Source organism: Mastigoproctus giganteus, chromosome 1 (genome assembly GCF_048544385.1).
Source record: "Mastigoproctus giganteus isolate SK-2022 chromosome 1, ASM4854438v1, whole genome shotgun sequence".
Classification (NCBI taxonomy): domain Eukaryota; kingdom Metazoa; phylum Arthropoda; class Arachnida; order Uropygi; family Thelyphonidae; genus Mastigoproctus; species Mastigoproctus giganteus.
The window spans coordinates 265,520,634-265,543,750 of NC_143575.1; the positions used below are offsets into that span (position 1 = coordinate 265,520,634).

Sequence of the window (23,117 nt, forward strand, 5' to 3'; positions counted from 1 at the left end):
TCTCATCTTCTTAACCGACTCTTAGGGTAGCACAGTTTGTACGAGTATAATCACGTCCTTCCCACACCGGGTGGAAAAGATCTCAATTCGAATCCCGTCAATGACTTGAGGAATTTTTATGGGTCGTTTTCAACGATGTTGAGTTAGGTGATCTCAATCGAGGATAGAATGTTTTTTTCTCTCGGAAACTCGAGTTTTTCGTCCAGCAATCAGCAAAAGGGCCACAGAACACATGAAATTTACAGACAGATTATATACGGAGCAACATAGCCCTGGTTGCTGATGCTCCTAAAACAATCCCTATAACAACAAACAACAACCCATTATTCAAATTAAATTAAAATATATGTAAATAAAAATTACCAATACTTATCTTCTGATCTTGTGAATGCAGACACCCTACCCAAGGAGACGCAAGTTTCAGCGCTCGTGAACTCTGAAAACAATGGCATTCCAGTCATTGACCACTATCCAGCATAATGTTAATGGTTGTCCCTATACACAACAGACATAAAATAATGAACAGAACTCAAAATTATAAAGTATGTCACACGGAGCAATATGGCCTTAGTCGCTGATGCCCCTGAGAAACTACTGCAACAACAACAGTCCTCTTATGTGCAGAGTTTCAGCAAGAGGAAGATCCCATCAGCATTGAGTTTGTTCAATCCATTCAAAGCCTTAAACAGCATTATAAGATCACCTACCAGGTATCTCTTCTGCAGACTCTGCAATTTGCAGAACTGATGTCGCTTTTCTTGGTAACAGCACCCCAAGAACCAGTCATTGTGTAAGTTTTTTATTTCATCAAAATATATAAGAACCGTACAATAGAACGAAGAAACAGTGTTTTTGGTGACAAATTTGCATATATATTGACTAGCATTTGATTTTAACAAAATATATTGAAAGATTATTGCTCTGTTCCGATGTACATTGCCTTACAAAAAGATCCCAAGGTTAATTTTGTGGTACTGTCATTCATCAGGATGAAACGACGAATAATTTTCCTGCAATTCTTTTCTTTTCTTCACGGAGCATTCCAGAGAGTTTCGTTCTGGTCTTTCTTTTCACAATTATCCAATTTATCTGAAACCAAAAAATAATATATTGTTACAAATTATTTTTGTCAGAAAATTAAGACAATTTTAATTACATATCATTACATTATAAATATTATTAATATTTAAAAAAACTTCGAAAGTGATCCATTTTGTTAATATTGATAAATTGAAACAGCAAATTACAAATATCATCTGTCAAGTTGAAGATTTTCTATTGTGGGATACTCATATGGTGACTGGGATACTTCTATTGTGACAAGACACTTAAATTTTGGACGTTTTGCTTCACTGGACTTTCACCCGAATTGGACTTGACTGACTTCAAAACTTCTATTACGACAGAATGGCAAGAGTGACAGGATATACAAATTGCTGGACTTTTTTTCTGATGGAACACTCACTTGAATTGGACATTACGGACTTTGGGTTGTTACCTTGATATATTTATATAGTGACAGGACCTAGATTGTAACAGAAGTATATTGTGACAAGACACAAAAAATTTTGGACGTCTTGCTTGATGGACTTTCACTTGACTTGGACTTGACTGACTACTTTAGAACTTCTATCATGACAGAATGGACAGAACTACAACGGGGACAAGATATATAAACTGGACGTTATCTTGGAAGCGACTTTCACCTGAATTGGACTTGTTGGACTTTGGATTGTTCCTCTCCTATGATTCATATTGTGATGGAATTCATATTGTATCTCCATTGTGACAGGATTTATAGATTAATACGACATTTTGCTTGATTGGACTTGACTGCACAGCGTTTATGCTTATCTTTCTTGGACTGAACTGTGAGTGTGCCTATATAGTGTATATTGCTGTAAGTAACTTTAATTCCCTATTGATTGAAAGTACCTATGAGGCACGATTTTTTCCATAAGTTTTGGATTTTTTTTCTTGACAGAGATCATGATGAAAATTGAATTATTGCTGCTAATTCTATAGAAATAGGATGGGATTCCTATAGAATATTATCCTATGATTGGAGAAGCAAGTTCCACTTCTCCTTCTTTCTTCTTTACTCTTGCTTTGACTTATATCTTCTAAGGCGGAACCCTCAATCTGATCCTCCTCTTTTCTATCCTTTCCTCCCATACTCCCAGTTCCAAAACTTCTTCTGTAACCCTCTCCCTCTTATTGCTCTTAGTTGGGCTCTCTTGGGATTTTTCCCAAGCTTTGCCTAGTAAGCGATAGCAGATCCTGGCACACCTCCACGCGGCGGAGATGGTACGTGGTGAGTCTGGTGACCAGGTGTTGCTGCTTCCCACCTGCTAAGATGCCAGACACCAGTCATACAACACTACACAAAACTTGCACACACGATAGGATATGGCGAAATCCACTTCACAAGATATACAAAAACGGCTAATGGGGGAAAACCCTGGGGTCCGCAACAACACCTGAACCTCTGGTCGAATTGCCTTTTTTTTTGGACGAAAAACCCGACTTTCTGGGAGAAAAAACCATGCTACTTTCGCCTGAGACCAACTAACACAGCCACGTTGTAAAAAATACCTATACCCAAAACAAAAATTCCTCCCATCATTGAGGGGATTCGAACTGAAGTCTTTTCCACTCGTTATAATTTTCATTGCGATATATCAACCGATACCCACAAGAGCTGGAAACCTGGAATATGAGAGAAGAAGTTAATGCTTCTAAATGTAAGATTTTGCACTCGAAGAGCCCTCGCGGATATAATTATCGGTGGAAAAGATCTGAGTTCGTATCCTGTCAAATGGTACGAAAATATTTTTGGGATCTTTTTCACAATGGCTCAGTTAGTCTGTCTCCGGCGAGGATGGCATGGTTTTTTCTCCCCACAGTTAAAACGTGACCTATCCAACACTGAAATTTAAACACAGACCAAACACAATTTAGATTTTACCAACCTGCCACTTGCATCAAATAAGGTATATATCGGTGCCAGAAGGAACATTGTCTCGAACGAAGTCCATGACCTATTGAGCTAGAATTTGCTTTATCGAAAATGAAATATTCTTTTCCTTCCACTGTGTAAAGAGGCCATGTTTCTCCAACGTCAGTGCCATCTGGTGACAAATTTGGGTTTCTGAAACACAGAGTACGAGAGATTGAAACTCAAATTACTTAAAATAAATTAATTCCATTGCTTAAATTACTTTAAATTAATTAATCCAATGTTAAAAATATTAACTCATGTTTGCATTTTCATAAAAATCATGAATATATATTGACAGCAATATATAAATTCCCAAATAAATATAAAAAATTTATATATATATATATATATATATCCATTATTTTAAATTAAATAAAACATAAGCCAGTAGTATGGCAAAAACTATAGAGCGAAAATTAACATAAAAATAACCCAAATAAACAATCGAACGAAAAGAAAGAATAGATATAAATAGTAGCCCAGAAACCCTAATATAATTTCGATCTTTAAATCCGATTAACAAAAACTATACAAATTTTAGAATAATGCCAATTAGTTATTAATTTAGCGGTACCCCCCCGAGAGGTACCAGTTCCGAAAGACGTGAAATATCACCCAAAGAGGGTTAAAGGAACTACCAAACGATAACAAAATCAAAATAAACTAAAATAAAATAGAATAGACTGACCATCATGCCCCATATCGACAGAGGACCACGAGGCCAATAATGGTCATGGAATCGCTGCATTTCAATCGTCATACAAAACATCGCAAAGGCGGAAATATCGAAGAACCAAACCACCCTTCCATTCTCCGATAGATCAACCAATGCAGAGGATTTGCATGGCGGTGGTCCTTATGCAGCGAAAATAAACTATAGAACAGACAGCACTCTAAAGCAGAGCCACACTACTGACATACTGTAAGCTGAATCAGCTTATATTGAAGAAAAAAGAAAATAGATGGCAGCACAGGCGTTGCTAAATTAGCATATCGACCCATTACTATTGAATTATAATAAATGTTGACGAAAATTAAATTATAATAAAAAATTAAAATAATTAAGCATTCATTAGAGGCAGCAACTTGCAATTCCTCCATATGAAGCCGAAATACATACTATCATTGAAATATATTAAATAAAGTTAAATTATAATAAAATAAAGAAATAATTAAGCATTCATTAGAGGCAGCGACATGCAATTCCTCCATATGAAGCTGAAATACATCCATTATTTTAAATTAAATAAAACATAAGCCAGTAGTATGGCAAAAACTATAGAGCGAAAATTAACATAAAAATAACCCAAATAAACAATCGAACGAAAAGAAAGAATAGATATAAATAGTAGCCCAGAAACCCTAATATAATTTCGATCTTTAAATCCAATTAACAAATTTCCATGACCATTATTGGCCTCGAGGACCACGAGGACCACGAGGCCAATAATGGTCATTCCATGACCATTATTGGCCTCGTGGTCCTCTGTCGATAATGGGCATGATGGTCAGTCTATTCTATTTTATTTTAGTTTATTTTGATTTTGTTATCGTTTGGTAGTTCCTTTAACCCTCTTTGGGTGATATTTCACGTCTTTCGGAACTGGTACCTCTCGGGGGGGTACCGCTAAATTAATAACTAATTGGCATTATTCTAAAATTTGTATAGTTTTTGTTAATGGGATTTAAAGATCGAAATTATATTAGGGTTTCTGGGCTACTATTTATATCTATTCTTTCTTTTCGTTCGATTGTTTATTTGGGTTATTTTTATGTTAATTTTCGCTCTATAGTTTTTGCCATACTACTGGCTTATGTTTTATTTAATTTAAAATAATGGATGTATTTCAGCTTCATATGGAGGAATTGCATGTCGCTGCCTCTAATGAATGCTTAATTATTTCTTTATTTTATTATAATTTAACTTTATTTAATATATTTCAATGATAGTATATATATATATATATATATATATATGTGTGCGTGTATATACACTCAGTGTTCACTGAATTATGACCACTCCATCCGTACCTCACCATGCCACATAGCTCGCAGTATAAAAAGTCGAACAGCTTCGTACGCCTAGTGGTAATTTGCATCTAGTGGTGGAAGTAGTAAAGATATCACGGTGTTTCTAAAGGATATCATTGTGGAAGCTCGTGCGTCGGGTGCTTCCATATCAGAAACTACACATCTTATTTGATTCGCACGATCCAGTGTGGTTAAGGTGTACAAAGAATGGTGTCGAATGTGTCAAATCACTTCCCACGGACAGGACTCTAAAGGATTACACAAGGGGAGGATGTACTTGGTGAGTGAAAGGTGCAAGGCGTTATACGGACACAAGCAGGTCATTATGAGACAGTTGACATCGCAGTACAATATCGGAAATGAAGATGCACTGCACACATTCAGACGTATGGGGTTCCACAGCAGATGGCTCAAGACTCACCCTCTCCTCACCGCCGACGATGAATGCTGTGATCTCAACAACACGCTGGTTGGACATTGGAGGATGGAAACGAGTGTGCTGGTCAGATGAATCCAATTATTGGTACAGCACACCGACGAATGCCTTCGTGTGTGGCGCAAGTAACGCGAGTCCATGGACAGTTCGTGGATGATGCCCACTATACAGGCAGGTGGCGGTGGTTGATTAATCTGAGGCATATTTTTGTGGCAAGAACTAGGACCCTGATGCGTATAGACAAACTTTTCTCTGGCGAGGTCTACCGGTAGCTCTTAGGAGACCATATGCACTCTGCCATGTTGCACTTTTTCCGGACAGAAATGAGATCTTCCAAGACGATAATGCACGTATCATCGGGCCCGCATTGTGCACGAGTGGTTCGAGGAACATAGTGAAGATATCCGCTGTCTTGATTAGCCTCCAAATTCACCTGACCTCAATCCAATTAAACACCTGCGTGATGTTTATGTTTTGGAACACGAAATAAGGTATGGACAAGCAACCTACATCTATTCCAATACTGTAGTAAGCCTTGCAAGCAGCATGGCTGCTTGCAATGAAGTCTTCAGACATTGCGTGGAATCAATGCCTAGGCGAATACCGGTTGTTATCCTTGTGAACGGTGGCCCAATATGGTATTAGGTGGCTAGTGATAATTCAGTGAGCACTAAGTATATGTGCCAACTATATGATACTGCACTCAGGACAGTGGAAAATGGAAAGGACCTGGGAGTACAGCGAGATATGAAGTTCTCTGAGCAGTGCAGTTAGGACTACCAGGACAGCTAATGAAATTTTTTTTGTCAAGAATATACAAGTACTTTGATAACAGGGATAAGGAGGTGATGATCCCATTGTATAAGGCAATGATTCGACTGCATCTTGAGTAGTGCATATAGTGGTAGCCTTATTTTAGAAAGTATGTGGATGTAGTATCTGCTGGAACAGGTACAGAGGAGAGCAACGAGATTGGTGAAGGGAACAAAAGGGTGATATTACCAAAAAAAGTCTTAAATTCTTCAAATTGTAGCGTCTAGAGACTAGGTATGTGCGAGGTGAGCTGATCGTGATGTTTAAGGATTTGAATGGATTGAGCAAGCTTAATGCTGATGTCATTATGCTTGCTCAGACTACATACATCTGAGAGGACTCATACCCAAACTGAGGAAGGGTGGTTGCAAGACAGATATGCAGAAGTTTGCCTTCAGCTAGTCCGTGGTTGATCGTTGGAACAAACTTCCATCTTTTGTTGCGGAAGTGGATAGTTTAAATAAATTCAAGGAGGAACTGGGTAAATTGTTGGAGGGATGGGCATGTGAAATGGAAAGCATGGTTTATTTGGCTGATGCTTTCTTGCATCATTTTCCCCTATTAATACCAATACTGAGTAAAGCTGGCAAAAGCAGCTGGAGATACGGATTTGCACTTTTGTTATTCTCATTTCTCAATGACTTTCCATTATAATCATAATGGTTCGGACGGTCACATTCGAATACCTTCAAGATCCTTAAATCTCGCGAGCATTGCATGTCAAAGCATTTGTTGTGCATTATGATTCAGTTTATATTAAAAGATCACTGAATAATTGTTACATTTCCATTCCCCATTCTGTTATAAATACCACTTTCTTTAAATACCACTTCCATGGAGACCATGGAAGAGGAGACCAAATTTAGGTTCTCAGGATAAGGTTATATGGTATTTCGTCTAGAATTTGGATTTCCATCCAGCAAAACAAGTGAACCACCATGTAATACGCATGCATCTTGTAAACGTTATACACTATACCTCATTGTTTTAGTGGCATTTTAGTGTATGAGAGTCACAAGAGGAGTAAGAAAATTACTCTACAATACTATTGCGATGTCATAAAAATAGAGGTACATGACATAGATCAACTATTCAATATTCAGAATGCAACAAAAACACTTTGGAAAAATAAATCCTTACCCTGTTTTTGCAAAATTTGCCCACAGTCTCATTAGTCGTGAAGAGAGCTCCACTTCTCGTACATCAGCAATGGTGCAAGTCAAATAAAGTCCCATTACATAGGGAACATCTACAACATGGGGAACTCCCATCCACTTCGGTGGCTGACTCTTTTTAAATGAAGGTCCATCGTATTCAAAGCTATAAAGGTAGACATCGTTTTCCACGTTGGCAAAATTTCTGGCAAACTGTTCAGTTGGACACACGAAATGACGATCACCAACTGATTTATCGACACAACCAATATAGTCCGATCCTAACCAGTCTGTGTACTCCTCAATAACGGCGCGTTCAATCAATTCATCGTGGGATGGAGAGAATGTCCTCAGAGCTCTAAGGAATTCATCATGCGTTATGGTGAGGTTCTCAACTATTTTGAAAATCTCAGGGAGATCGCTAGCCAGAAAAGAAGATCCCTCGTTCAAGGTGGTACCGAGGAGAATACTTGTGTTTTTAAACTGCTTGGTTTTTACCAATACGTCAGGATGTTCCTCAATGAATACCCCGTCAATTACAGGAACAAATGAAAAATCGACAATTCCATGTAACTGCCTCTCTTGTTTCATTAAGTCTTTTGCATCCTTCCTGCGTAGACAGGCTAGAACCTCATCAAGGTCATCCTTATTATGAGGGCAGCCGACAAATTTAGCAAGTTGTAGACCTCGATTAATGGCATCCGACCTATCGTGGAAGGCCCAAGGAGAAGTCGCAGTTCCGCTCTGCATGATGGCTCGATTGAAAAGATTCTGGCTCAGTGGAGACAGTAGATGGTAGCTCACACTCGCACCTCCTGCACTTGGTCCAAACAAAGTTATATTTTCTGGATCGCCCCCGAAATCAATAATATTCTCCTTGACCCAGCGGATCGCCAGATTCTGATCAAGTAATCCTACATTCCCGGGTGCATCTGTAAGTCCAAAATAGAGAAATCCCAAAGATGCCAGTCTGTAATTCATTGACACTACAATGACCTCCTCTGAGGAAACTAACACTTTAGGATCATTGCAATACAGATTAGTCGATCCAACTACAAAACCACCCCCGTAAATCCAGATCATAACTGCAACTTTATGGGGGCGAGGATGAGGAACCCATACATTTAACGTCAGACAGTCCTCTTTAGGATTCTTTGGCACCAGATCACTCAAAGTTTCATTGCCGTCATCATCACCCGTTGAAGAAAATTCTGACTGCATGCACGCGTCTGGAATCTCGGTAGCGTTTAGCACAACAGTCCATGGTTCAATAGGCTCTGGTGGACGAAAGCGATATATACCAACAGGCGGTTTGGCATATGGTATTCCAAGGAAAGCATCCACAGATTTCCCACCTGGTGTTGGAATATTTTTACCCTTAATTGGACCTTGCTTTGTCGTAACAATGAGATCGTCTCCTGCGGCTTGTATTTTGATAACGTTACCAAAACAACAGATTACAAGAGCTAGGATTATAAAGATGTAGTTCCAGAATGCCATTTGATACATACGATTTGCTTTTACTGTGACCTTTGAGACAATGAGCATTGACTTCTGTAAAAAAAAAAAGAAGTCAGTACAAAAGTTGTTATAGAAAATACTAATAAAAAATGAAAGCATCAAGTCAATTGATCTATCAAGCAGCTAAACATTCACGTGAATTTTTTACCTTTGTGTCTTTTGTCTTTCTATCGTGGCTGAAGTTTCTAATAAACTATTTTTTTTTGTCTTTTTGTAGAAGTGGAATTGGTTGGTTGTTGTATGATTTTAGGTATATAGGGCCTCCTAGCCAGGAGTGGAAGTGCAATAGCACACGCTCTTTGAGTAGACCGGGATTCAAGCCCCTGACTGTTAAATACCGTCAATCTGCCAACCCGCAATGAACCAGCATGGCAGATTGTGGTCCATTCCCTTAACATGAATCGTTCAGGAGGCTTCCATCCTGCAATGGATAGATAATGGCTGCAGTTGTTGTGCCATATATAATATGTCTGTAAATTGTCGTGTTCTTTGGTTGATTCGCTGTGTGCTAAACAAAAAAAAAAAAACGATTTTCCATTAGGGAAAAACCATGTTGCCCTCGCCTGAGACCAACGCAGCCACGTTGTGAAAAAGACCCATAAAACTTCCTCGCGTCTTTCACGGATTTCGAGCTTAGGTCTTTTCTCATCCAATGCGAGAAGGGCTGTGATTATACCAACTGTGCTTCTAACGAGGGCTGGAAGAGGAATAACGTTTGTGAACTTTGTAACCCTCCATAGTTGTAGGATGACCTACTTTCCTTCCATTTGGGAATGTCAGGGTTGGATTCTCGTCATAATCCAAGTTGGCTTGTTGTTGATGATAGAAAAGTTTCAAGGACTTCTCAAGTAGTGGCTGATTTAATTGATCTTTGATGGATATATATATTTAAAAAACACAGATCCAGTTAGTTCGATCCGGTATAAAAGACACTCGTGAACTACAACCCCATTAGATAGATTGCTCACAAAAACGCTATCAGTCTATCAATTATAAAAAGTGCATATTGAGATGAAATTCAGACTTAACGAAGATACCACCAGAAAGAAGAATCCATATCATCTGACTTGATTCAATGAAGTCTAAAATAAGTGATGGGTTCACTAAATATAAATAAATATGTGCTCTGTATGAGGTACACTTGCCAGACCTGTAAACACTGTTAGCAGCAAGTCCAGGTAAGCCTCATTAAGTCCACCCATTATCAGCAGTCCATCAAGTATATATAATCACTAAATCAGAATATAGTTCAAGCTGAAACTATTGCAGCACACAACTCAACAGAGGAAATGCAACTAGGTGAGCAGCAGACATCGGGAGTTAAGGAAGGTAGAGCAGAGCAGAATCCCATCAGTAATCAAAACAGTACCCAATGGTAACAGTATCCTAAGTCTTAAATATTAATCTGTACTGATGCACAGCCTCAGAACAGATTAATAACTCGCACAGATTGCAAGTCAGTGTGCTGCTCCAATTGGAGCTTTTTTTTTTTTTTTCAATTAGGCGGTCACTGCCAAATTTGGGCAACCTGGCCGTTCATTTACTTCCTGTTTCCACGTCTGAAGAAAGCTCTGCAAGTCAAACTCTATGATGCTCGAAGAGCCACAACGGACGCACGTCTCAGTCTTTGGAAAAATGGCTTGCAAGAAGCATTTAATGCGTGGGTACGACCGTGGCGAAAGCATGTAAAGTTCAAGGATCATTAAGGGTCATAAAGTTCAAGAGTATTTCGAGGAGAAATCCACAGAAGATTCAGTTGATGACAATTAAGATAAGATCTTGCACCAGTCCGCGAATTAAACGATCACTAGTACATTTAACCAGTTTTAAAATAGGCAGAACTGAATTTATTAAGGGGTTTCATTAAAATTTACAGAATCTATGTATTATAGTTATATTTCAGTACTGTAATAATAGTGATAATAAAATTCCAAACAGTATAAACATCGTTCAGATCATGAAATCATCTCTAAATTAAACACAAAAGATATGAGTATTTGAAGAAGAATTTTTGGGATGATAACGCTACAAACTCTGTGAAAGTCGAATTATCTAATCTATCATATAATAAACAATAATTAACTGAGAATAATATCAGTGATATGATGTGGCAATAATATGAATGATTTAAGAATTCCTTGGTGGCTTTTAAATACCTTTCTGGAACGCATTATGGCTTCCAGAATAACTTCCCTCCTTCGTGAGGCTAATTTAATATCACCTTAACAATATATGGATCTTTCCCTATCCTTCAGGGAAAGATCCATATTGTTAAGGGGAAAGATTCATATTGTTCCATATGTTGAAAGATCCATATTGATCCGGTGAGGAAGCGCTTGTGGATTTTGAGTCAAGAAAAATTCTTATAAATATGCACTTGCTATTTTCGTGGATTTCGAGAAGGCTTTTAACTCCCTTTGGTGGGAGAGAGCCCTCGAAAGACCACATCAAGCTAATTGCCCTCAGCAGTTATATAACTCAGTACGAAGTTATTTTTCCCAAAGGCAAATACTGGTGAAATAAAAATTTCAACTGATGGCGGTGTAATAGCGTGAAGAGCATTTTCATGGTGCACATTTGGCCTTTGACACTAGAGGAACAGCGTGCTATCTAGAAATTGTTTCCAGCCAGGCGTATCGTCTCATGGCTACAGTATATCGGTATGCGGTTGGGTTCTTCCAAAAGGATGAATTATCTAAAAAGAAATTCTAAAATGATAATTATGCATTATCCTTCTTCCAAAAGCAAATGCGCCATTTACCAATCCGGATTTGTACATAAATGGTTCCAGACATCAGAGTGAATTCATCCTACTGCAGGGGCATCCCAGCCACCGCACCTGTGCAAAGACAAATTGAGGTATGGCGATTGTGGACGGTTTTTTTTTTCATTTAAAATTTAAAAAAAAACATCGTATACTAGTGGTATCATATGTCACCCCCACGTGCGTATATGCCCTCATGCGCATGCGAGCGATATTTAATAACACTAGCACGCGTTGTTTTTTTTTTTTTTTTTTTTTCATTTTAAATTAATATTTCTCTACTTTGATGAAAAAAAAAAAAACCGTTCTTGTTTTTTTTTAGTAAAGTAGAAAAACCCATTAACTCGGGTTTTTATTGACTCCTCATAGCCTTGGTTACTTTGGTGTTTAAGTCATCCACCAAATCGTACATTCTTTGGTTGACTTGCTTCTCTTGAACCATGGCTCAATTAGCAACAGATCAAACCGCTCTGCGAGAAGTTTACATGTTTTTTCCCTTAAATACATGGGCTTTTCATCCAAGCACAAAATACATGCCCAAATTATAGAGATGATGGAAGCCCATGATTAAATTATGTAAATTTAAATTGTCCAATCTTATTTAACTGTTAACAATGAAATGGATTTCAAAATTAAAACAGTTAATTAAAATACAGCCATTAAATAATTTAGAAATAAGAGTTTATAAAATCTGCGATTTTTTTTTTTAACTCTTGATGATCCGAAAAAAAATCATAAAGTAACCTTTGGACTCAACTGGGACTGCAACGTTTACAATTAGGCCTCTGGTTAAGGCCAATTATTATTATTTTAATTTTACTAAACAGTACTGAATTTCACATTTTAATATCAATTCTGTCACAGTTATTTATACTGTGATGACATCATAAAAACATTAGAAAATGAGGTTTTACTTACTTGACTGTCTCGCTGAAGGCTATGGAATGTTGATATTATGGGAGTGATTAGAAATCTTTTGATGTACACGAAGGTGGCTTATGCAGAAACGTCACGTGATACTAATGATTACAGCATAGAAGAATCCAGCGTTGTCACTGTTTACAGAAATATTTTTATGGCTTCGTTAATTATCTAATACTGAAATATTGAAAGTCTGCTATGGAAAAATTCGACTGTCTCCATTTTGTCCAGAACTGCGGTAGGTTATGTTATTTTCCTTCGCAAAATGATTAACATTTGGCCCTGTACCATGGAATGGCATCTTGCTATTTAAATAAATAATGATGGTGTAACGCCTATCTAATGGTTGCAGATCCTTATCAAAAGAAATAGGAGAGACCCAAGTCATGCATATGGTAATTGACTTCTAGATAGCCTTCACTTACCATATTATTAAATGAGAAATCCGATAATCCTGATCAGATACCTGTCTGCTGGACTTTTCATTTTTATTATTATTATTACAATAAGCCAAACAGTTTCCTTTGAGTTATTCAAGTTCAAAGAGCGTCATAGAGAGAGACACAAGCAAATTATATATAAAATTATTATTAATTTTTTATTATATAAAAAAAAACCTACTTTATACGGGATTTTTAATGCCCTGTGACTGGTACCAACTGTATGGGGCGGTTGGTTGTGTTCGATTACTATTATTGTTATTGTTATGTTGATCGAGGAACTGTCTACTGTCCTACAGGTGTTCAGGATCGTGGCTTTCTGGAGTTTCATGTAAGTGTTCTCTGGGAGGTCTATTGTTGCTAAGTTCTTATGGAGGCTCTTTGGCACCATTGTGTTGATTGACATGATGATTGAGATGGTCATTACTTGTTCCATATGCCCCATATCTTTGACTTCTTTCCCGGCTCATAAACATGCCATTTTCCTCAGAGCCATCTGGTGACAAATTCGGATTACTGAAAAGCAAAATACAATAGGATAAAACTGTAATTTATTTAAATTAGGAAAAATTTCTCATATTTAGGACTGAATTTGCTAAAAATTATCATTCTGAACGTCAGATGCAAATATACAGTTCTTTTTTTAATATTGTCTAATGCTAGGCATGCTCATTTTTCGCTATATGGCCAGAATTTGTTTCAAACAACGGCACATTACCCAGGGCAGGATTAAGGATGAAAGAGGGCCCTTTAATATATATATATATGTATGTTATGCACATAAATATAAATACTACATCCTTCTTCTTCTAGTCACATAGCTCCCTGAGGAGCTGTTGTGGCCACCAACAAATTGCTCCAACTGCATCGATCGTGTGCTATACGAGCAGCATCGCAAAGTGTCATGCCCAGAAGTCCACTGATACCATCCTTCCACCTAGTTGCTGGTCTTCCTCTGCACCTCTTCCCCTCGGTTTTTCCTTCCATTATATTCTTCAACAGAAAGTTTTCCCTTCTTACTATATGACCAAAAAACTTCAGTTTTCTTTTGTTGATGCTATGAAGAAGAATTTTAGGCCTGCCAAATTTATTCAATACCCACTCATTTGTTCTTCGATCCAAGTAAGCAATACGCAGTATTCTCCTGTAACACCACATTTCAAATGCCTCAATTTTCTTCCTATCAACTCTTTTCAGATTCCATCCTTCACATCCATAAGTAGCAACTGGAAAAATTAACAAATCAATGATTCTCAGTTTCGTCTTTAGGGGCAGATCATGATCTCTCCATGATTTTATCAGATCAGCGACCAACGTTTTAGAATTACCTGTCGTCCCTTTATATCGTTTGAGCAGTCACTATTTTTATTTATTCTTGACCCCAAGTAATCAAATTCATCAACTTCTTCGATATCTTGCCCATTAACCTTCACTTTACTGGAACCGAGTTTATCACCATAATTTTAGTTTTACACACATTCAGAAACAATCCTTTTTTCCTTACTTGCTTCACATACTCTCCTCAAAGTTTCTTTAAGATGATCCATAGAGTTACAAATTAGCACAGTATCATCTGCATAACGAAGGTTGTTTAACTTCAGTCTTCCAATTTTGATGCCAGTCTCTAAATCTTCCAAAGCTTCACGCATACCTTCGGCATAAAGATTAAAAAGGTGAGATGACAAAATACAGCTCTGCCTGACACCGTTACCTATTGTGAAAAAGTCCATGTTTCCCATGTTCGTTCTCACAGTTCCTTCCTGTTTCTGGTACAGTAGCTTAATCAGCTGAATTATGTAGATTGGGAAACCCATAATCAGTGGCGTAGGAAAGCGTTGGCATTGGGACAGATCCAAAGGCGCCGACACGAGAAGGGCACCACTGACAGGCCACATCAGTACAGTGCCAAGCTATTTCGACACCCGAGGCTAGCTGACGAAATGGCGCCCCTCGATGATGTCGAATCAATATGACAGCACAGGGAGGGTGAAAATCAATTTCACACGGCGATTCAAAGTCTGCATGCATCCTTACATCTGAGTACATACTGCATAGCATCATAGATCTATTTGCTGTCCAGAATGTAACTTTGAAGGACCAATCAGGCGATCGCTTCATCAGTGCATGCTCGAATGCATAGTAGTTTGCAATTCACGCATTGTGTACAAACTGAATAAGTTATAAGTTATAGTGTTTTTGTGATTGCTATATAAACAGGTAATCGTGAATATTATGATTTATAATTTAAATAAAACAATAAAGGCCAAATTAATTTTAGACATGCCACGAAAGAAAAAAAGTGGACATAAGTACTGTGCAGAATGACTGCTTAAAAAGGAAATTAGAAAAAACATTCCGCTAGTTTACAAAACTGGATTACAATAAGCCACTACAAACCTGAAAGTGACAAAGAAAACAAACATGATTGGAATGAAGATGACACAAATGTCAAAACAAACAAATGTCACTGAAATGAAAGTCCAAGAAAAGCTCAAACAGTTAAAGTTATTTTAAAAGAATTAAAAAGTTTGGACAATACCAACAACAGTTGGCAGAAGAAAATGATGGTAGCAATAATATTAACATGGAACATGTAAGTCTGAATTTTAATGATCCGACCACATGGAACTTTAATACCCACAAAAACAGATCTCTTATGGTGCAACACAGTCCCGAACATATAGTCTTAAATACGTATCCTGTCACTAATGGCCGATGTTTCAATAATTCGTGGAAATGCAAAAATGAAGGTACTGAAGGAAAACAATAGAGGAAATGGTTATTTTATTGCAAAAACAAAGATGCAATATATTGTTTTTCGTGCCTCTTATTTGTATCTGGCACAAATAATGTTCCATTTTGCAGCTCAGGTAGATTTAAAGATTGGAAACATCTAAATCCAAACGTTCTTTTTCATAAGAATTCAAACACAAACAATTTCACACAATGGAAATTATTAGAAAAGGATCTTCAAAAAGATGGACTAATTGATGACGCTGCACAAGCAGCACTAAGAAGCGAAATTTCGAAATGGCGTCATATATTGAAATGTATATTGTTCTGTGTTGAAAATAATTTGGCATTTCGTGGACATGCTAGTCATATGAAAATCTGCACCTGACAGATAACTAGCAAGCATTGAGCTCAGCTGGAAACCTAGCTAACCAAAATTACCCCCAATGGAACCCGGATCCTGTGAATGACATATGCACTGAATGGACAGCCAGCCCTGGTGCTGGAACCTGCCTGGACATTTCTACCCATGATATAACAAATAGCAGAAATGCTACTGCAGAACCATAATGGCGATCTGAGTCAGCTCCCTTGCCTGGCTCACTGACGAGCGGGGGGGATCACGGTCACCTGTCTCCCCCCGCTCGTCACCCCTCTCCTTCCCTCTGGTGGAGCATGGACATGCCCCATTGACATCTGATTGGAGTCACCTTCACTATCGACCCCATACTTCTTTCTTCCCACCTCTATCTGCAAGCTAGCGTACGCCCACACGTCAAAATCTAACTTTATCCAAATCACTCTTGCAACTTTTTTGGCCTTTCATACTTCAAGCGCTCTCCCTTCGCAATCGAACGAATTTTTTTTTTTTTTTTTTTTTTTTTTTTAGGTCCTTGCCACTGAATTCTCAGGAAACTAGGTGGCAGAACCTGCCAGAGTAAACTAACTACTGGGTACCTGGTCTGCCTCCACGGGGCGAGGTGTGGGCAACGTCGGGCCTCATCAGAGGTCTGGTGGCTAAATGGCCAGAAGAACAACGGTACATGACATTACACACTTTTAAATCTCTGGCCTTTACAGTGCACTCTTATCACCTGACAATGTAAACTAAACGGAGATGGGGGAAACCCCTGGTGCCGCTTGACTCTAAACACACTTTACCGAAGAAAAACGATGTGGCGTATTTTAAAACTTGATAAAATTTGTCAGCCAATTTGACTTTGGTATGAAAAATGCTCTGGAATCGCATATTAAACACCACACTAATTATTTATCTCCAGAAATTCAGAATGAATTTATTAATTTGTTAGCAACAAAAGTACAAAGTGAAATAACTGAAAATAACTAAACGCAACAAGGCATAATATGTTAAGAGTAAGAGTTTTATATCTATATAATATCAATGTAGATGCACCATAGATAGTAATGTAGGAGGCATCATTTCCTCTGTGTCTAATATTGTGCTCAATGATAGGCAAATAGCTTTGAAACGGTGCCGTTTCAAAGCTATTCACCTTCGTTTCTCTTCCACGAAACAACAGATGATCGCTTGTCGGAATAAAGGAAAACCACTCTCTTCTAAATCTCTAACAGGGTGCTTACAATAGAAGGTTGACCAGAGCCTAATGTCCAAATGTTTAATACACCTTGGTCTGCCCACTGACTATGGATACACAGAAAGTAGTTGACCAGCTCGACTTCTCAGTATGTGGGACAGGTAGACGGATAGGTTTTACAGGTCCCACTGAGTTGTTGATGGTAATTTCTTTACCCTTTAATTTGGGCATAACAACAGCACTATTGCTTGCTTGAAGGCCATGGGTGCGAACAATGTGTACCTAGTTAAGTCTCGTAATGCAGTCGTTATATGGAAATTTTTCTTCGTTCGTAGAACGAAGAAAATTTTCGTTTCCATAAAACGAAGAAATAAAAATTCTAAAAAAATTCGGTAAAAAGAAAACATTTGTCTAAATAGAAAAATTTGCTATAAAGAAGTTTGTTAAACAGAGGTTCGACTTTACTTATTATTATGATTTTACAAAGTATCAAAAAAAGGTGCTTGGCCACGAATTTGCCAAGGGCGCCGAAAACCTAGCTACGCCTCTGCACGTTGGCACTAACCACCTTAAGCATAAGAGATCTGCAGATTTACTTAACAAGTACAGGTCAATGCTGGAAAAAAGTCGCTAGTTAAGCTTAAATTTGAAAGTGCCTGCAATTCTGTATAGACACGATAGGAGGAAGCATATGATGAGGACCTTGTCAATCAATTCGGTCCTGGAGAGATTGCGCAAGGCTCACTGGGTAGAATTTTTTTTAAACGTGGTCTGTGCTTGCTAACAGGAGAGACTGCGTCTATAGGGATGGGATACACTTAAATAGAAAGGGTGCAAGAATATTTGCTGTTGCTATCGAGGCAGTGTTAGGTGGGCTGGAAAACTGCTAGACTGAGGGGGAATTCACAGATTTAAAAGATTAACGGTAGCCACAGGCAGAGACGAAAGTAATTCTTGCACTGCTTCTAACGAGCAGCAGCCTAGAGAGCAAGCTGCTGGGAGTCCTCATGGAACAAGTAAATACATATGCTGTGTTAGGGTAACTAAGAGTAGAAACAGGTGCATGTATACTTCCATGTACACCAATGCTAGAAGTATAGTAAATAAAATTGATGAATTTGAAGTGCTGATCAACACATCAAAGGCAGATATTGTTGGAATATCAAAGACATGGTGTCACACAGATATAAGTGCAGAATTGGAATTTGAGGAGTGCAATGTGTATGGATAGGACAGACAGGATAAGAAAGGTGGAATTATGCTGTTAGTTACGAAACAAAAATCCAGCTGACACAGGCGGACAGTGCAATGTTGAGTGTTTGGTGTGACATAAACACTGGGAAAGGGAAAATGAGAGTAGGAGTATGTTATAGGCCTAATGACTCTGCTGAGTAAAATGAACAGTTGTGCAGAGAAATAGAATGGGCCAGTAAATCAGAATGTCTTGTAATGGGGAATTTTAACTTACCAGATATTGACTGGAACTTGTGAATTGGTCACTCGCACGCTAGCAAGACTTTTGGGGATTTATTGGAAGATTATTTTTTACAGCAACATGTTCGAAGGGCAACCAGAGGGAGTAATACCCTTTATCTGATTATCAGCAGTGATTATTTATGCATTAAGAATATGCAGATAAAGGAACCACTAGGTGAGAGTGATCACAGTGTACTGATGTGGGATTTACTTAAAGATGTAACGACCATTATAGGAAGGGTTTTTGTAAAGGTGACTACACTAGTCTCAGACAGTTTTTAAATTCTATACAGTGGGATCAACTGATGATGTTACCAACGGTGAATTCTAAATGGGACTTAATCTTGGAGGCAACTACTTTTCATACCAACTAAGAAATGCTTTCAAGGTTCAGGCCTAAATGGATGTCAGATAAATTAATGAGGCTCATAGCAGAAAAGAAAAATGCATGGGATGCATATAAATTATCAGTCGACCCAGAAGCCTACGGTAGATATAAGCTAGTCTGTATTCAGGTCACAAAGGTTAGGCAGGCAAAGGCAAATTACGGGAAATCTTTGGTAAAGGACGCAAAGAAAAACAGCAAAGAATTCTTTACTTATGTAAACTCTAGAAGGAAGGGGAGGAATCAGATTGGTCCATTTAACATAGATGGTTCGACTATTGATGATCCTGCTCAAGTAGCTAATAAACTGAATGAGTATTTTGCATATACATTCACACGAGGAGTTACTCAAGGAAGGGAATGCCTGAAGTTTATCAAACTCTAATAGGGAGCTAAGTGATTTTGTAATAACTGGGTGTAAAGTGGAGAAATTGTGGAAGTTAAACATAAATAAGGCACCCGGGGCAGATGGAATCTATCCAGTTATATTGAAAGAGGCAGCAAGGGAAGTAAGCAAACCCTTAGCCATAATTATGAGAGCATCCTTAGTCAGGGTAGGTCCCCAATGGACTGGAGATGTGCAAATGTATCCCCAATTCACAAAGTAGGTTCAAAAGGTGACACAAATAATTATAGATCTGTTAGTTTAACTTCTGTTCTGGGGAAAATAATGGAGTCACTGATTAAAGAGATGATACAGGATCACCTACACAAGGCAGCAATAATAGTTCAGATACAGCATGGGTTTGTTAAGGAGAAGTCTTGTCTGACCAATTTGATTGGATACTACGATGTGATCACAAAGAAACCGGATGCAAAAAATAATTTTAATATCATATACTTAGATTTTGGGAAAGCTTTCGATACTGTTGCACATGGAAGACTACTCTACAAATTGGAGCAGTGTGACATTGGAGGCAAATTGCTGCTATGGATAAAAGGATGGTTGAGTGGGAGACGGCAGATAGTGGTAATAAATGGACACTACTCTACGTGGACTAAGGTTATTAGCGGAGTCCTTCAGGGTTCAGTGCAGGGCCCACTGTTGTTTTGTGTATTTCTCAACGATATCGATGAAGGTATATCAGGCTTAATTTCCAAGTTTGCAGATGATACAAAGGTTGGCAGAGTTGTTAATGACAGTATGCTACTGCAACAGGATCTAGAAAAGTTAGGCAGATGGGCTGAGAAGTGGAAACTGAAGTTTAACATTGACAAATGTAAAGTACTCCATGTGGGTAGCAGTAACCCGAACGTACCAACTGTGTGGTACTACACTTGGAGGTGGAGAATGAAAAAGACCTGCGAGTAATTGTGCAGTCAGATATGAAGTTCTCTGAGCAGTGCAAATGGGCTACCAGGGCAGTTCATGGAATCTTGTCAATGATATATAGGATTTTGCTAGTAGAGAAAAGGAGGTGACTATCTCTTTGTACAAGGTAATTAGCATTAGCATTAGTAGAGGCATTTGATGCAAGAAAGCAAGCTTATGCAGCATCAGCCAAAAAAAAAAAAAAAAAAAACCACTTCCACTTCACCCCTCTGTTCGTTCAAAATACCTGTCCAGCTGAGCCTTAAACTTATTTAGGCTATCAACCTCCACCACAAGGGATGGAAGTCTGTTCCACCAACCAACCACCCGCTGGCTAAAGGCAAATTTCCGCACGTCTATCCTACATCTGTCTTTCCTCAATTTGAATTTATGCCCTCTCACGTGATTTTTCTGAACTAGAGGAAGAATCCCATCAGCATTGAGCATGCTTAAACCATTCAAGGCTTTATACACCTCTATCAGATCACCTCGCTGGTGCCTAGTCTCCAGACACTGTAATTTGCAAACTTAAGCCTTTCTTCGTAAGAGCACCCCTTTGTTCCATTCACTAATCTTGTTGCCCTTCTCTGTACATCTGTAATGGTCAGCTCACACCTTGAGTACTGTATACAGGTCTGGAGGCCTCATTTTAGGAAAGATGTAGAGTTGCTAGAACGAGTACAGTGAAGGGCAACCAGTCCATTTATTTAATATCATAGCTAAGCATCAATTATCCAATATTGTTTATTCATAAAATATTCAATTTATTGAAACAACTAATAACAACCATGATAAAAATACAGTAATTCATATCTAGTTTTTCTGTCTTTCTTTACTTTCTAATTTTTTTTTTTTTTTCTTGTAAACCAGTCATTTATTCTAAACTTATTACTACTATGCTGCTGCAGTGGGTAAGATCCCAATGGCTTCAGAGTTTAAAGATAAATGAGCAGCTGTGCACTTCTGAAAGTACCTGGAGGCATGTTGAGACCATTTTATCCTCTGCAGCTACTGCTTTTGAAGTTTGAAAAAATAAAATATGCAAGGGAGTGAAAGTTAAATATATCTACTGACATACAGTAGATATATTTAACTTTCACTCCCTTGCACCTTCAATTTAACAAAGGTGCTCGTATGGCATCTATGAGACATCCCTTTTTGTTTTAATTATAAAAAATTAACTTTTTTTTACTGAACTGAAAACAATGATTATTATGATCTACTAAACTCCATTAAAAATTGTGAACAAAAATAAACAAGAAAAACCAATAATAATAGGTTTTTATCATATTTTTTCACAATTTCAATGCTGGAGACACCTCAATCAGATCACCTGCGAGGTCATCTGATTGAGGTGTATAAGGCATTGAATGGGTTGAGCAGGCTCAATTCTTATGGGATTCTTCCTCTTGCTCAGATTACAAATCTGAGAGGGCATATTTCAAATTGAGGAAAGACAGTTATAGTACAGATGTGTGGAAATTTGCCTTTAGCCAGCGGATAGTTGATTGCTGGAACAAACTTCCATTTGTCGTTGTGGAAGTTGATAGCTTAAATAAATTGAAGGAGGAACTGGACAAATGTTTAGAGGGAATGGATGTGCCAAATTTTTTTTTTTTGGCTGATGCTACATAAGCTTGCTTTCTTGCATCACATGCCTCGATTACTACTACTACTATTTGTGGAGCACCAGTTGAGAAACACTAATTTAGAGGTTATTATCTTAGAAGTATGCTATACCCTAAGATTTTTTGTCACCAAGGCAATGTGTGTTCCAATCATACATCACTTTTTTTTTTTTTTTTTAGTTTCTCAGTTCTCAATACATGTACAGTAGAATCTCGTTAATACAAAGTTCAAGAGACCTAAATTTTCATGTTTTGTAATAACGAGGTTTGTAGTAACGAGGTACCCCAAAAGTGTCAAAATTTTATTTTTATTATTTTGTTATTATTACTTTTTTCAGCACATACTATATATCTAATATTAAACTAGCCACACTCAATATTATGACACTGTCAGGAAAAATTGAGGAGTGTGTGGACATCTTAAAGGACAGAAAAATAAGCATACTTGGATTGAGTGAATCGAAATGGAAAGGAAATTGGTGTAGAGAGTTACGAGGAGGCTATTACCTATATTGGTCTGGGGGTGATGTAGCAAGGAAGGGTGTAGCCATCATTAAAGATCACAGGATTAAGGAAAGGCTAATGGAGGTGAACAATATCAGCGACAGACTCATGTCAATTAAACTGCAAATGAATGACAGCGAAACATTGAAGATAGTACAATGTTACGCACGGCAAACCGGTTGCGAAGAAATGGAGAAGCTGGAGTTTCAGGACAAGCTCGAAGAGAACATCACAGGTGGAGATATAGTTATCATGGGTGACCTGAACGCAAAAGTCGGAGTGGAGAGACAAGGACTAGAATACATTATGGGTCCGCATGGCTGGGGACCTAGGAATGATGATGGTGACAGGCTGTTGGATTTCTGTTTATGGAACAGCTTGGTCATAGGAAACACCTAGTTCAAGAAGAGAGAGTCACAAAGTGACAAGGTTGGGATGGTCA

At 38.0% G+C, this 23,117-nt stretch overlaps 1 protein-coding gene across 1 annotated transcript; it reads right to left on the minus strand.

The window, feature by feature from the left end:
* Positions 1 to 945: 945 nt before the first annotated feature.
* Positions 946 to 12,806, minus strand: LOC150091929 (acetylcholinesterase-like). Its single transcript, XM_090386173.1, has 4 exons — positions 12,639 to 12,806; positions 7,422 to 8,989; positions 2,973 to 3,151; positions 946 to 1,089 (listed from the first exon to the last, which is right to left on the minus strand). The coding sequence occupies exons 2-4, from the start codon at positions 8,981 to 8,983 to the stop codon at positions 1,031 to 1,033; spliced, it is 1,800 nt and encodes a 599-aa protein (XP_090242299.1). The 5' UTR covers positions 8,984 to 8,989; positions 12,639 to 12,806; the 3' UTR covers positions 946 to 1,030.
* Positions 12,807 to 23,117: the final 10,311 nt, after the last annotated feature.

Bases quoted from the DNA above. Each gene is read 5' to 3' on its own strand.
- LOC150091929 (XM_090386173.1), bottom strand. From the start codon at position 8,983: ATGCTCATTGTCTCAAAGGTCACAGTAAAAGCAAATCGTATGTATCAA. The intron at 3,152-7,421 runs GTAAGGATTTAT...TCTGTGTTTCAG, and splicing joins GCAAATTTTGCAAAAACAGG to AAACCCAAATTTGTCACCAG. The intron at 1,090-2,972 runs GTTGGTAAAATC...TTTTGGTTTCAG, and splicing joins TTATTTGATGCAAGTGGCAG to ATAAATTGGATAATTGTGAA.